This window comes from Protopterus annectens, chromosome 7.part0 (genome assembly GCF_019279795.1).
Source record: "Protopterus annectens isolate FY-2018-M chromosome 7.part0, PAN1.0, whole genome shotgun sequence".
NCBI classification, from domain to species: domain Eukaryota; kingdom Metazoa; phylum Chordata; order Ceratodontiformes; family Protopteridae; genus Protopterus; species Protopterus annectens.
The window spans coordinates 111909719-111926176 of record NC_056739.1 but is presented as its reverse complement, the minus strand read 5'-3'; the positions used below and the strand labels follow the sequence as shown (position 1 = coordinate 111926176).

The following is a 16458-nucleotide window of genomic DNA, read 5'->3' as shown; positions in this document are numbered from 1 at the left end:
ATGAGGCACTGTGTCAGGAGTCGAAGTAGACAATGTGGTATAAGGTAAAGCAAGAAAGATGGCCTGGAATTGCACAGAGAATATTGGAATGGAAAGAGGGGGAGTTGGAAAAATGGGGATTAATAAAGAATTATCATGAAGCAGTGAGAGATCTGATGAGTCAAGGGGGAGGCGGCTGCTAAAAGAATGGGAATAACTCCCTGTGCACAAAGGGGGACCACCACCTGACTCTGGGAATTATAGACTCATAAGCTTGACTGGCCTCAACTGCAAGGCCATAGAAAGAATCATTATGGACTTTACCTACAAGGACATAGGGTGGGAAGATACGCAGATGAATATAAAGGAAAAGTACAAAATAAGCAATTTATTGATGACCCAAAAAGTTTTATAGAGAATTGGGAAACAGGAATTGAAAAACCACCAAAAAAAAGAAATTCATACATTTTGGACACGTATTTCTGAAGATCCTGTGGAACATAACAAAGATGCTAAATGGATAGAAGAAGTTCAAAGGTACAACATCTCCCACTCCAGCTACCCTCAACCTCTCTTCCACCCCACTACATTTGATTGCAGCAAACTCTGTTCCTTGTACGCCTATCTATTTATTATACTGCTGTAATTTCTTACTGTAACAATGTTAATAGCTGATATTTACTTTGTAGAATACATGCTATCTTAGATGGCACAGATGCTAGGTGTCTACTGTATGTACTATGTTCTTCATTAGGAATTATGTTTGTAATAATGTTACTTGTGGAGCTTTTCTCTCTGGGCCTCCACTGAAAAAGGACCTGCGTCCAGTCAGGCTTTCCTGGTCAACAAATGTAAATAAATAAATAAATAATAAATAATATGAAATGGGATGAAGTAACAGCCAGAGAGATTGAAATAAAGTTAAGAAAAGCCTCCAATTGGAAAACCTCAGGCCCAGATGCAGTTACCTAACTTCTGGTTAAAAGTATTAACATCTTTGCACGAAGATTTAGCCATGAGTAAGAACTATTTATATGCACATGCCGAACAGACACCATCCTGACTAACAGGAAAAACAATGCTCCTACTTAAGAGTTAAGTTAAGCAAGATAACCTAAAAATTATAGACCAATAACTTACCTTCTAACAACGTATAAACTATATACCGGAATTGATGCCGACAGAATTTATAGTCATTTAGAAGAAAACGAAGGATCATTTGTTGCTAAATAAAGTCATAATGGAGAACTGTAAAAAGATGAAGAATCTAAGTATGACATGGATTGACAACAAAAAAGTATTTGATAGTATCCCACATTCATGGATAAAAGAGTGCTTAAAAATGTACAAGATACACCCTGCACTGATCGATTACATTACAGTGACCATGAAACAGTGGCAGACCACTTTGCAATTAAGCCATGATAACGAACAAATGATTATTTCAGTGATAAAAATTCAAAGGGAGATATTCCAGGGTGACTCCCTGTCACTGCTGCTATTCTGCCTTCCCTTAACCCATTAAGCTGTCTACTTAACAGATTAGGTCATGGCTATAATTTGGCTCCTAGAAAACAACAAAGTGTAAAGACTTCTTATCTTCTCTGTCAATGATTTAAAACTGTATAGCTCATTAGATGAGGAACTGAAAGCACAACTGCAAGTAGTCAAAACTTTTTCAGATACAAAAAATGTCATTTGATCTTGATAAATGTGCAAAAGCAACCTTTAAAGCAGGAAAGCTGCAGCACCAAGAAAACATCAGTTTGGGACAAGAATGTGATATAAAAGAACTTGAGGCAAGAGGGAATGTATAAATATTTGGGAATTGATGAAAGAATCAACAATAAAACATGAACAAATGCAAATAAAACTCGGTAAGGAATATTTTAGAAGACTTAAATTAATTCTGAAAACAGCATTGACATCGAGGAAGAAAATTCAAGCTATAAACCAATTTGCTCTTCCTGTCTTAACTTACAGTTTTGGAGTGACTGACTGGCCCCAAAAGGTGTTGGTTAGATTAGATAGGAAAACAAGAGGGGATGCTTCATGCTCTTCAAATGATTTATAAAAATTAGTGCATACCAAGATTTTATATTTCTCATTCCAAAGGAGGTATGGGCCTCCTTGAAATTGATTACATGTATAGATCTGCCATCGCGGGACTGCACACATATTTGCTGACCTGACAAGACCCAAATGTAGTGAAAGTTTGAAACATGAGGAGAAGAAATCCAAGATGACCTCCCTACTTAGTCTAGCAGAAGCATATCGGCATCAAACGGGAATGGAAATCAAACCAGAAGTAGGTAAAAATCAGGCAGCAACTGAATGTGCCAAAAAAACAAAAGAAAGAATATAAGGTGAAGGATCAGATGAGAAGGCAAGAAATGTAGAAAATGCATAAATATAGTTGTAAGTGTAGAAAATTCCTGGAAGAACCTCATGTTGATCAGGATTGAAAGCAGAAATGGTTAAGGAGAGACGAATTCAAACCAAAACATGAAAGGTTAATATTGGTGGCCCAAGATAGTGGGCTACGTACACGTTGGTTTACAAAGTCCATTGAACATGTTGGAGAAACAGACAAATGTAGGTTTTGTAAAACAGAATTGGGAACAGTCACACACCTTGTTGCTGGTTGTGACATACTAATTGCAGAAGGACTGTATACTGAAAGGCAAAAATTAGGAGGTGCAGCACCCAGCAGGATAAAAGCATTCTCATCAAACTTAACAAACAACTCATAGGACAAATAAAGTCTACCAAAGCCAAATTTAAGGTATGTTTGGCCTCCCAGGCCAAGGACAACCACAAAGTATTTTTTAGCTATGTCTGCAACATCAACGGCAATGCACAATTGTGTGCAGAGCTCATTGTAAATGAAGCCACCTGTACTGAGCCAGAAGAAACAGCAAGCCTTCTGAGTCCTGGCTGATAAATTCAGCTCCAACTTTACCTCTCTCTCCAACTCATCCTTTACTGTACAGAATTTATTTCTCAGAAATCCAGGAAAATATGGACAGCCTACGGCTGACCAAGTTCACTGATGATTGCAAACTGGGAGCAATTATTGAGTCCCCCAATGATGCTATACTACAGAAAAGGTGAACGCAGATAAACGATTGGTGGTAAAGCCATGGACTGAAGCTAAATGCAAAAAAATGAATTATTATTCCCTTTGGGAAAGCTAACATCCCTGCTAATTACATTATAAACAGCATTCCCTAAGTGTAGACCCAGTGGTACATGATCTGGCTGCTGAAGTTGCTAGCAATCTGAACTTCGACCACCATGTATCCACAATGGTAAGGAATTTGTTCTGTGTGGAACATCTCATTAGTAAAAGCATCTCATCTAAATCTATGAATGTTGTAATTCCATTGTACTCGGCCCTCATCAGACCAACAGTTGAGTACAATGCTCCCTTCTGCATGTATCTCACCAGACACCTGCAACCGCTGGAAAGACAACAGAGGTTTCTCACCAAGAAAATACAGGGTACACAACACAAGTCCTATGCAGAAAGACTGAAAGTCCTTTCACTGTATTCTGTCTCCAACAGGCTGCTAGAGGGTGACCGCTGTCTGGCTTGCAGGGCAGTCACGCACCCGGCCCTAATGGAAATGCTACACGTTTGTAAATCAAACTGGACAAGGGTCACTCACTCCAGGGTTCTTAACCTAGCCTCTGACATGAGCAAATCATGCTGGAGAGATAGATAAATTACCCAGAAACTACCCCTTCTCTGGAACAAGCTTCCCATTCATGTGAAGCAAAGGCCCTTCCTGACCCTTTTCAGACACAACCTAGATCAATGGATGTGTCTGTAAATTCACTCCTGGGGTGGCATCAATGTCCCTCATGGACAGAGGCAGTCGGTATTAATTATCATAGACTCATACCTCTACGAACTTCGCTCACCTAACTACTGACAATTGGGGCAACTGGGGTTAAATATGGCTAGGCTTGTAAGGGCTCTTGGACCGTTAGCCTAGTAACCTCCTATGAGCTACTGGATATACAGATAGAGTGGGAACAGTAGGTTAGTATTTGGAAAGCATTATAGCAGACAATTAAGGTGAGAAAATTCAGTATATTTGCATGGAAATGTCTGCATAAATATGTCTACACTCCTGTGAAGTTAGCGACTATGTATCCAGGAATGAATATCAGGTGTTTGAGATGTTTGGAAGACCAGTTAGTGGACTGGGTTCATATTTTTTGGCAGTGTCATACATTAAATCAGTATAAAAAAAGAGATAGATGAGATAATTAAAGTAAGAGAAATCGGAAGGTCGGATGATAGAGAGGTAGCTGCGAGGTACATATATTCAATGGGGAGATAGAGAAAAATGAACTGAAATCATATTGGCAGTGGCAAAGAAACAAATAATAACATTCTAGAAGTGGTTAAAATGCCCAGATGTAGAGGTGTAAAGAACAGCTCTGGACTTATACAGGTAACAGGAACAGGAAGAAGAAGGAACAGACTAGAAAGTTAGGTATATGGAACTGAAAAAGAAGGGGAAGTGTGTGAAAGGAATACAATTGCTCTTGGGGAGTTGGAGTTTGTAAATAGTGTATATAATTGAAAGTTAATAGTACTTGGAAGCAATTATTAGGACTAGGACATACAAGTTAATCCTAAGAGGCTAAAGTTTGGGGAATACGCTTGCAGGAGTAATAGCTCTGGAATATTAACTGTATATCATTGGATGTTTTTACATTTAAATGTTGCACACACATGAAGGGTGACATGTACAGAGAAGGAAAGTGAGTGTGTGTGATATGCTTTCACTACAGGATGGATTCCTGAATGTTTTTCAGTCTATATCTAATGATTTATTTCCTGTCAAATATGAAAAATGCTAGCATGGCAAAAATGTAGATGGTTCTGATGTTCATCATATTGAGCAATCTCTTAGCTGTATGGCAGCCAGCCAGATTCCAAAGCTTCAGGGCACTGTCCACATGTCTAGACAGTCAAGCAGCTCAAGCTGAGCTGGCTAAAAGACAAATTTGGGCATGAAACCCTTCAGAGCTTTACAGCTGCTGAAGAGTACGCTCCTCTGAGTCTTTGAAGAATCGATAGTTGGCTTGTGCTTTCCTTTGCTGGGCAGATACGTTTTTTGGGTGGGGAGCACCTTCCATTTTCTTAATTGTGTTGATGTTTTATTACTTTCCTCTTTAGGAAAGTTATTTTAATGCCATGAGTGTCGTGTCTTAACAGACTGTCTTGAGACTGCAACATATTTTTAAATGGAGCACTGTTTTTTTTTTCTGTCAGTTTAAAAGTACTGCAAAGTAATTGAAAACACTTTTTCTACCAAGAACTTGTGTTTTACTTTTATTTCGTGGGGCTGGCATAGTGTTTTAAATTTCTTTGTTTTTTCTGTCAAAACAGTAACTTTTGTGGACTGATAGTGTTTACCAACAATTGCTGCTTGAGTTCTCCAGGAAAGAGGCAGCATTTTTAGCTTGACCATGAAACATATCACCAGTTCCATGGTTGGTCCAACCACAAAAAGAAGAAGTTAAGCAAACAGCCTTTGCCATGACAGCAGGCTAGCAATTTGTCTCAGCCAGAGGTGGGTGACTTTACACTGGCCATTTGTATCTCAGACCACTCATCTTTTGCCCTGGACCCCTCTGGTGTTGCACTTACAGCCACTATAGACTGGGGGTCAGCCATGTAATCTGTGAATGTTTGAGGTTTCCTCAGCAGGCAAGTGAGAGCCACTTTCATCAGTCCTAGCAGAGGGAACAGTGAAGGTTTCCCTTTTGTGTCTGAATGTTGTGCCCATCCCTGGGAAAGCAGCTGCTGCCATTAGTAACATGGTTGGCTCCATTTTTCCTGTTAAAAAAAAAGACAAGCATATGTTTCTACTTCTCAAATTTTTTCGTATAGAAGTAGTTTATTGGGCCTGGCTCGGGATTTATTTCAGGTCAGTATTCCTTCTTGTAAAGTAGTTTCTGGTAAAAGATAGAGGGATTCCTCTATTCTTGAATGGATTCACAATTTTGAATCTAAACAGGAAGATGCAGGGAGGGATACATGTTTTTTCCTCAGATTTCTGATTCAGGCTCGGAGGAGACCTCTGTCTGATTCTCTCTGTGAGTGTTCTTTCTAAGAGACTATTACTAGAATGTGACAGTGTTTTCACTGGGAGAGCACTGAGGTTTGTCAGTCCCTCAGAAAATAATGCATTAAGGAAAAGAAATAGGGAAGATAGGACAGTGGTGAAATGGGAATCAAGCAGGGGGAACAACAAATGGAAAGCAGTACAGGAATGTCCAAGATGGAAGTAGGAAAGAACCATAGCTATCCATTTCTTCAAAAGTAAAAACTGTTTTGCACACGTCTTCTTGACACATTTGATTCGGTCCAATTGACTGTACAACATGATTGTGTTGTGGTCACCTTCTATCTGGAGGTGACTGTCCAAATTCAGCTAATATTCTGCATATATTATCAAACATCCCCGGACTATGAATACCACCTTATGTGTGTGTGGGTGTGCGTGCGTACATGTGATATACCACTCAGCCTTGTACCAAAAGAATTCTGGAAAAAAGAAATGGTGAGATAAAGGCCCAAAATCAGGAACATATTTTACATATTACTCTCAGAAAGTTGCTAGAATAACAATTTTTACATTAGCATATATTTGCAGAAGAATGCAAATCCTGAAACTCAAATGTTTGTCATTATTTAGTGAATGCAGTCCTCAATGAGAATCAGAAATTTTATGAGTGACAGTACAAAAATAGTGAAAATCTGGACATTCTGCAAATTATGGACACTTGAGAGGTGTGTTGTGTGTATGGTGCGGGCGGGGAAGAACGTGTTTGTTTGTGTATGTGTGTGTGTGTGTGTGTGTGTGTGTGTGTGTGTGTGTGTGTGTGTGCGCACATGAAGAATTGTATGTGGCATGCATGTGAATGTACTGTGTGTGTGGTTGTGTGTGCAATAGTCCTTGTATATATTAAGAGATTTTCTGATGTTGTTTTTGCAACTAGGTTTTGAAAGTAAGACACTCTAGGACTTGTTCCTGTTGCTGTTCCTCATTTGTTGAGAAGGGAGCATCTGTTGAATATCTGAGAAATGACTTTAACTTCAGTCCTCAGAAGTGCATAAATAGAAGTGTAAATGGGCCAGTATATGCTAACTCCTGGACTGATATCTCAGAATATCATTCCTACTCCAAGCTACACTGATGTTGGAGTTGACATAGATAAATAACAGTAGTGTGAGCGGTTGCATACAGATGGAGAAGCACCCACTGTTAAAAACACTTGAAAGGTGTTAACAAGTTTCAGAATTCATTGCTATTCTGTATGAGTTGTAGTTTATTTTTCAGTTTGCCAGTGCTTATATTATTGTTTCTCATAGTAGTGAAAGTGAGCCTGGGACAGCTGTGCATGATGTTAGCTAGGGTCATATTAACCTATCATTTTTTAATGCTGCAGTTCTCTGTTTTATATCCTGTGCTACCATACCTCCCTCGAGGTAATGGCTAAAGCACATATGAACATGAAAGACAAATGCATCTGTTTAGCAAGACAGCGGTGCTTCTTCTAGTCATTGCCTCTTACCTGTACTTCCACGTGTACTCACCTTAATGACATTTGTGAAGACTGCCAGCCCAGCCAGACAGAATTTTGTAAATAATTCTATTTCATTTGTAAATATTAATATGATCCACAGGCTTATTTTACAAATGTAAGAAAACTGTATTATGTGCTGAGCTTCAAAAATTTAACCCCAGTGCAGCCTGCTGGAAGGGAGCAGGAGTGTGTATAAACTGTGTACCAATGCAGATGTATGTTTTCATGGTAGAGGTTGGAATATACAGAGTTAACTTGCAAAACTGTAAGAAAATAATTTGATAAATAAAGAATTTTACAACTATGTGTTATCTCAGCTAGGAGACAATGTCTACAGCTAGGATCTCTTAGATAATTACTAGGTTTCAAATGTAAAGTGTTTTTTATTGCTCTGTGACTTCCTGGCAGCTGCAGATCACAAAGAAATGTTAAATTGTAAGTTCTATTAGCCTGGGAACTAAATCAGAGGTATCAACAATGATGTAATCTGAGATAATTCAGCAGTAATGTGTATTGTCAGTTTAAGAACTGTCTCAGAGAGAGAGTGAATTTTCTATTTTGTTCTGAATCTGACGACATCACAAGCACTTTGCCTTGTTCTGTAAGTATGTTATTTAGAACCTAGTTTCTCTTGGAGAAAGGGATATAGCAAGATTAGTTAGATGTTTTCTGTTTTTATGTGAGACTGTCCTGCTATGCTATTTTAACGTATTTCCTGTGAATTGTAAACTCTACTGTCACTGTGTTGAGTTAATAAGTATTGTCTTGTGCTTTTATTATTTATTATTAAATATTTTTAAACCTTTTAATTGTGACTGGTTTGCTTACAAATATTTAAGCTTTTAGGTACTTGCATATGTATTTGGTGATACTGTACAAGACACTCCTAAACAGCCTTCAAGTCTTAATCACACTTACCAGTTGGATAACATTAACATTGCACAGTAGAATTGGACACCCTTTGGTAAGGGCCTTTATACTAGCTGATAAGAGTGGTTGGTGGCAGGTGATACTACCGTATAATCTGCGCAGAAGGGGACATAGCTAGTAAACCTGTGCCAGCCTTCCCCAGGAGTATCTGTGTGTTTGCATATAAATCAAATCTCAAAGTGTGTGTGTGTGTGTGTGTGTGTGTGTGTGTGTGTGTGTGTGTGTGTGTGTGTGTGTGTGTGTGTGTGTGTGTGTGTGAGCTACTTGGGCAGGGACACAAAGCACTGGTTAGACATAGAGAGTGCTGGAAGTTTTGGCTTGACCACTCGGCTGAGACCTGAACCCTATAGCTGTGCCAGTAGAGAGAGAAAGGGAGAAACCAGCTCCAGACTGACTGTGATCTCTGTGTGCTCTTAAGGGAAATTGTACTTTACTGTGTGTGTACTTGTCATCCTCACAATGTACATATCCCTCACTGGTGTTAGTGGTGAGGATTGAGACTCCTTGATTACTGGGCCAGTCCACAGGCATCACAACGTTTACCTTGGGATAGCCATCCATTGAAATGGAGGAAAATATCCAGTAGACATGCTGTCTCCCTGTTTGGAAACTGTCTCCCAGTATTGTGATGGAAGACATCTACTGAGCATGTCCAGCACTTTCCCAACTCCCTTAAAATTCTCTAAGTTGTTAATCTTGTTTAATTAATGGGTGGCACAGTGGTCCAGCAGTTAACGTTGTCACCTCACAGCAAGAGGTTCACCAGTTCGATTCTCGGCTGGGGTGCCTTCTGTGTGTCCTCCCTGCATTCACATGGGTTTCCTCTGGGTACTTTGGTTTCCTCCCACATTCCAAAGGCATGTGTCTCAATTGTTTCTCCCTGGACCTCTGCTGAAAATAGACTTTGCCCTAGTTGGACTTTCCGGGTCAACAAATGTTAAATAAATAAATACATTTCCAAAGTCATTCACTGAACCTTTGGTATGGAAGGGCTCAGCTTCCTGCCAATTTAATGTGGTATTGAACCCCTTTTCTTATTGAACATGTTCCTTGTTTTGAAACAGGCTACTTACAAGACACAAAAAACAGAAAAGGAAAGAAATTGTGACACTGGAGACAGCAGAAGATGTCAGCATAGTTGTACATCTGAAGCTTCATAGCAGTAGGCGTATTAATTGGTGTACAAAGTTTGCAACGTTGTGACCTTCAAGAAGCTTGACATAGGTTATCCCATGTAGATACCTTTTCTCTATCAGTAATCAGTGCTATTTCTGAGCTCATTAATTGTGGTACATCATTTTATTACTACTAGGAGCATATTCTCTAGGAGTAGTACATACTGTGGACTGAGGATGTACATCTCTCTCTCATCTTCCCATTATTAAAGTTGATTTTCAGAATAAGACTGCTTATTTGCATGTAGAAAAAGGTTTACAAATAAGTAAGAGGTCCCACCCCATAGCAGTCTCTGTCACAGAATAAACTGATAACTCTTTTAGTCCATTGAATTTTCTTATGCTTTCTAATACATAAATCTAACTTGTTATGAATCTTTGCACTTAAGTTGCACCAGTCTGGCTAAATATAAGAACCCCCTGTAAGCACAATGTTGTTGAAATTTACCTTGTCATTTATCTATCTCTTATTACACTATTGACTGAAAATATCTATCCTTCTGTTTTGTCATGAAATAGTATTTCCCGAAGCTGAAGGAGTCACGTTGTTTTTTACATTGAATACAAGGCTTTTATGATTATACAAGGTGTGTTGAAGTCCTGTGTAACACATTTTGTTAACCAGCATTAAAGATGTACCTCTACAACCTAGCCAGCAGCCTGTTGTGTATTTTGTTATCCATACTTGCCTCCGTTCATAGACTACAACTCCAGAAAGAAGTACATTAAGTGTAGAGCCCTGTGGAGCACCATTAGTTACTTTTACTGTGACAGATAAAAGTTCTTCCATTAATGTTTTGCCATGTAGCCCTTTTAACCAATGTCTGTCATAACCATTTTTATTCAGTTTGCATAATTTGTCAACATTCTCACATGAGTAATTCCATGAAATACCATCACTTCCTTTCCCAGTGGAACTGTCGGAATGGGGGGAGGGGGTTTTACAGCCAATAAGAATGAAACACACTTTCTGTGCTAAGAGTACAATTGCTATATGAAATCTGAAGGAAAAGCAAGAATAGATTAATTAGAAAATCTATTATAGAAACAGGTGAACTAAACCGGTTTCAGCATATAGCTTTCTTCAGTAGTATACTACTGAAAAAAGCTATATGCTGAAACCGGTCTAGTTCACCTGTTTCTATAATAAATTTATTCATTTCAGCTCATCTTGGGTGCTGGCACTTTATTTTGATGCACACTAGTTTGGTTGCCTTGCATCAGCCGTACGTGCTAGCTTTTTGTTGTTGCAGATTAATTAGAAAATGTCAGATGATGTATTGCAAAAAAGTGACGCATAAAAAAGGTGACTCTACAAAATCCAGTATGTCTTACTAAGGATACATAACAGCAGCATTGGTACAGTCATATACAATGCAGTCATATACTCTATAGCTGTAGACTGTACAACTATACATTTTGCAGCAATAAACAATGTAGTCATGTATAATACAATCATACACAACACAGGCATGCACAGTACAGCCATACACAAAGCAGTCATACACTATACAGCCATATACAACACAGTCGTGCACAATTCAGTCATACAGCCATTCACAATACACTCTGCACAATATAGTTGTATGCAGTACAGCCATGCGTGATGCAGTCATGCACTATACAGCCATACACAACGCACTCATACACAATACAGTCATACAGCCATTCACAATTCAGTCATGCACAGTACAGTCATATACTATACTATCATTAGCTATACTGACAGTTGTACACTATACAGCCATACACAATGCAATCATGCAAAATACAGTCATACACATTACACAGCCATACAAAATGTAGACATATGAACAGTGCAGTCATATACAATATTCTCATGCACAATATAGAGGTACACAATACAGCCATGCACTATACAGTATAGCCATAAGCAATGCTCTCATTTACAATGCATCTCTACATGATGCAGCCATACAGTACACAAACATGCACAATACAGTCATACATTATACAGAGATACATAATACATTCACACACTATACAGCTGTATACAATTCAGTCACACACAATACAACCATAACCAGTATAGTCACACATACTGTATGGCCATACATGATATCATCATACACAATATAGTTATACACAATACAGTCATACACTATACCACCATTTACAATACAATCACAATAATGCACAGTATAGCCACACACACAATAAACTCATGCATTACAACCATACACAGTACAGTCACACAAAATAGCATGCACAATGCAGTCATACACTCTACAGCCATACAAAATGCAGGTCATATACAGTACAGCCATACACAATACATCATACAAAATACGGTCATAAGCATTACAGCCATATACATTGCAGTCATACACTATATAGTTTTTCAAAATGCAGTCATACAATACAGACATACACAATGCAGTCATGTTTCAGAATACTGCTTTCTAGTATTGAATATGAGAAGATGTTTGCCCAGTGCCTTCAGAAATATGAGGTAAGAAGGAGACCAGCTGGTACCTGCAAGGGTACATACGGATGTGTTTTCCAGTTGCATTTCATGACTGACTGAAACTGGAGGAAAGGGTGCAGATGGAACAATAGGAGTACAGAAGTTCTTCATCATGTACCACAGTGATACAAACAATCCCATAATTCAGCATCTGACTCTGACTTTTAGCCAGATATCTCTTAGTAGGTGAGGGATGCAATACTAGAAAGCTGATAGTCAATGAAAATTTCAAAAAATTTAGTTATTTGGGTGGAAATAAAAACCAGATAATGTCCAAGGTTTCTTGTTGTTCTAGTACCCATGATTATTTTCAACAACTGTGTGACAACAGAACTATGCATAGAAGTAAACATTAAATGCTTTTGGTGAAAATATCTCATTTAATACCAAATGCATGTGTTTGAATGCCCATAATTGCAAAACTGGTTGTAATTTAAAATCTTCCTTCAGACAAGACTATTGGAGCAGCATTATGACACAGGGATTTCAACTCACCAGCATCATTTATTGTCTGGCCCAGTTTTTGTACAATTGACAGTTTCCATACTTGATGATAACCCAGTTTTTTGCCCATGTTCATTCAGTGTCAGGAGAGTGCTTCACTTAGGAGCAGTATCCCTTGTTGACATCTTTAGTCTTTCCAGATTTCTTGTAACTGTTATCACTGCAATGCATTTTTCATTCAAGTGTAGTCTGTTGCCACTTAATAGGCATTAATATGTTTGCTGTTGTTTCATGCAAAACAGCTTCAGTTATAAACAGTGACTTCCCAAATTAAGCCATTTATTAAGTGTGCTTGTGTGGTGCCAAGTAATGTTTTTTTTGTTTTTTGGTCTGGGGCAATGCATAATTTTGGTAACTGGAAGCGCTGTAAAAATAATTAACAAACCAACAAAGCTAAGGAGATGTCAAAAACTTTTCTTTTACAAAAATAGAAAAAACAGTTACAAAAGGTAGAAAAGAAAGATGTTGACACAAGGAACTAGGAACTCAACCAACACCTAAGAACCTGAAAGAAATCAGATAAGCATAAATTTAACCTGACAAAATATGCAGAAACAGTGTGACGTGGCATTCCAGTCCCTGCTACAGCACTTTGCTTCAGGGAGTGGTGTGCATATGAAAAGTCCTGTGTCTATCCAGGAGAATCGCTGCCACCCCTCACACCAGAAAGGAAAGTTGCAAGTCTCCACTGAGGCACTTTCCTAATTGGAAAGGCTATCTGTCACTGCTCTTAGTAGAATTATGGGAACAAAATGGCTGATAAATCAGCAGAGATGGCTGATGGTCACACAGGTCACAGGCTACAAAACAAACAGAAGACAAACTGAGTAAGATCTTAGGACTAATGATGAAGAAGGAACCCTGAAATAAGTGTAAGAAGAAGTATATGTAATATTACTGTAGGAAGATGTGTAAGCAGACAGAGAATATGGACAGACTAGGTTAACCACAAGATACTTGGTCTACTATCAGGTTCTGTTTTTCTACATCAGTGCATCAGCCTTTCTTCCTACAAAAAGACTTTCTGTTGGAAGCATTCTGGGTTATAACATTTCCCTTTGTAACATTCTTCTGTCATCCTGTCAAGCGTTCATCATAGCAGCTTGCTTTTTGCAGTAGGGAGAGATAATTTGTAGTCTGTACTGCTTAGTTTTTTCCTCGCTTTGTAACTAAACTGCACAATTTCCAGATTTAGAACACTGACATTTTTCTGGAACACATCAAAAATGTTTTGATTAAGTAATAAGAATTTACTGACAAATGGAAATGTGTAATACAGTCAAATTACATTCTGTAACGAAGGTTTGCTTACTGTGTGCTCCCTTTTCCAGATTACTCAGCATGATACTGCTTCCCTTAAGTATGTAATAGTTTACATTATGTATTGGCTTAAAGAACGCCATTCAGAATTCAGTGAAATTAAAATCCATTTTAGAAATGGCCAGTCTGTTGTTAGAAATGATGTGTGTTTTTCTGTGCTGTTGCAGCACACAATCAGTTAATATGTCTGGTATTAGAGGGCCATCTGTTTGCAAGACTGCACAACTGATAAGCACTCATCTTCCCAGGGGAGGGCCTTGGAGAGCTCCTGCTTCAGGAATAACACCTAGAGGTGGCTGAAACTTAGCTGCTAAGCTGTGTGCACTTGAAGCAGTGAGAGCAGGAAGCCTACCAAGGTGCAGTGGGAGGGAGCATGCTCATCTATAGCCTATGGAGTCCATTGCACACCTCTCCCATACTCTTCTGAATACAACAGTAAATAGGACATATATAAAAGACAGAAAAAGGCCAGTCTGCCCAGAAATTACAGCCCATCACCACTTGATGCTCACCCTCACTGGTTATAACTATGACTGACTGGGGTGGAGGAATAAAGGGTTAAAATGGACAGCAGAATGGACTTGATGGTCAGGTGAGTAGGAACAAAACAATACAAAAAATCCAGTGATGTTGCATCAAAGGTTGCTGACTCTCACAGCCTTCTTATGCACATCATTACATTGGGTTCCTCTCAATGCCATGGGGATTTCTACAGCAAACTTAACAGTAACATTTCTTGATGCAGCAAAATGTATTTATAGCGTTGTCTGCAGCAAGTGTCTCAGGAATGAAAACATCTACAGATTAATTCATGCATTCCTTGATGATGGCTGATTGCATACCTTTTCCCCTGGAGATACTTTAATGAATAAACTTTTCAGACAGCCCATATGTAGGAGGGGTGGCATGCCACTTTTTTGCCATATATAATTTTTATCAATGGGGTGTTGTTGGGGTAGGCACATTTTCTGTAAACAATATGTCTTACTCTGATGAAAAATACACATTAAACAAATAAATAATGTTACAATTACAGCATAAGGACAATATGCAAAACAAGTAATGTTGCAGTTACAATACAAAGACAGCATGCAGTACTAATCAATAAGTAGTGCTATAATTACAACACAAAACAGCTTGCAATACAGTAGCCATGCAGTATGCCACAAGGACCACTCATTCCATAAATACCTGTTGGGTCATCTTTATCTAGTCTCCTTCTGATCTTCTTGTCTTTATTTCCTTGGTTCTCTTCATTAATTAAAGTGCTGTTGTGACCAGATCTCCTTCCTTGTTGTCTTTTGCTATTAGAATATCCTTCATCACCTTCTGTTGCTCCATATCCGGATCCTAAACTGTCAGAGCCTGTGCCATTCAGAACCATGCCTTGATTTTCATGGGCCTTATCTTGGGTGTGAGCTGAAGATGTACTACCAGTGTATTTCCCTCCATTTGCTTGTCCTGGAAAGACCTCAGGGCCATCAAGGAATGAGTTTTTAACATCATTCCCATCCAATTCATCCTTTCCATGCATTTTTTGGAAAACAGTGCCTCCGTTACCATCTTCTTTGTCTGTATGCTTGGATTTGCCATCTATGTTAGCTGGTTCAGGCATATATGTACTTTTATGTTTCTCTGTAGTGCCATCTAACCCATGCTTCATGAGTCTGTCTGTATCATTATTGTCTTCCAAACCATTTTTTCCAACTCTGTTTTTATCATCCTTACTCATATCAGGCCCACCTTTTGTTTTAGTCTTCAGATCCAGCTTAGCACCAAATGACCCACTGTCCTTGGTAGGACTGTCAGAAAGGTGTTGTAGGTCACCTGTCATGTCTGAAGGCTGTGCCTGTAATCCTTTTTGTGAAATCTGTTGGTTTGGCTCAAAATGGAACCCTTCTCTGTTCATTCCTCCTAACTTACTTATTTGTTCATTGAAACCATCCTTAACATCATTACTACTGCCTCCTGGCCTCCCTTGTATAGTAGGATCTTGACATACCTCTGAAGCATCTTTCTTCACTGTGCCTTTATCCTTATAAGCTTTATCAGAAGCATCAAAATAATTTTTTTTAAATCCTTGAAGGGCATCTTTAACCTGGAAGTCATTAAAACCATCTTGGTCTCCAACATCTGCACATCTCCTTGAGCTCATGAGGTCTCTTTTTCTTTTGGCATAGTTATCGTTATCCTGTGATATGTCTGCATCATTCTCTGCACCACCTGTATGTTTCCTCTTATCTCTTGTACCTGGTGCATCATCGTTAGCTGCTGCTGAGCAGAGACAGTTTTCCAGGGATGGAAAAGTCAGGGTAGTGCAGAAGGAGGAAGAGGAGAAAAAGCAGAAGATTGTTTAGCGCAGAATGATAAAACAACACAGAAGATAAATGCTTTGTGTATACATTTAACAAAAGCAAAATGAGAACTTGCATGCTGTATATATTTCTA

The 16458-nt window shown here is 38.7% G+C and overlaps 1 protein-coding gene across 2 annotated transcripts in view; it reads right to left on the bottom strand.

The window, feature by feature from the left end:
• IGFN1 (immunoglobulin like and fibronectin type III domain containing 1) overlaps window positions 1-16458 on the bottom strand; it is an 877552-nt gene that overhangs the window by 527195 nt on the left and 333899 nt on the right. The window contains exon 12 of one of the 2 annotated variants that reach the window (XM_044076544.1): window positions 15202-16284. In XM_044076544.1, coding sequence (XP_043932479.1) covers window positions 15202-16284 — 1083 coding nt within the window. The remainder of the gene's footprint in view (window positions 1-15201; window positions 16285-16458) is intronic. The other variant, XM_044076545.1, reaches the window with a different exon arrangement.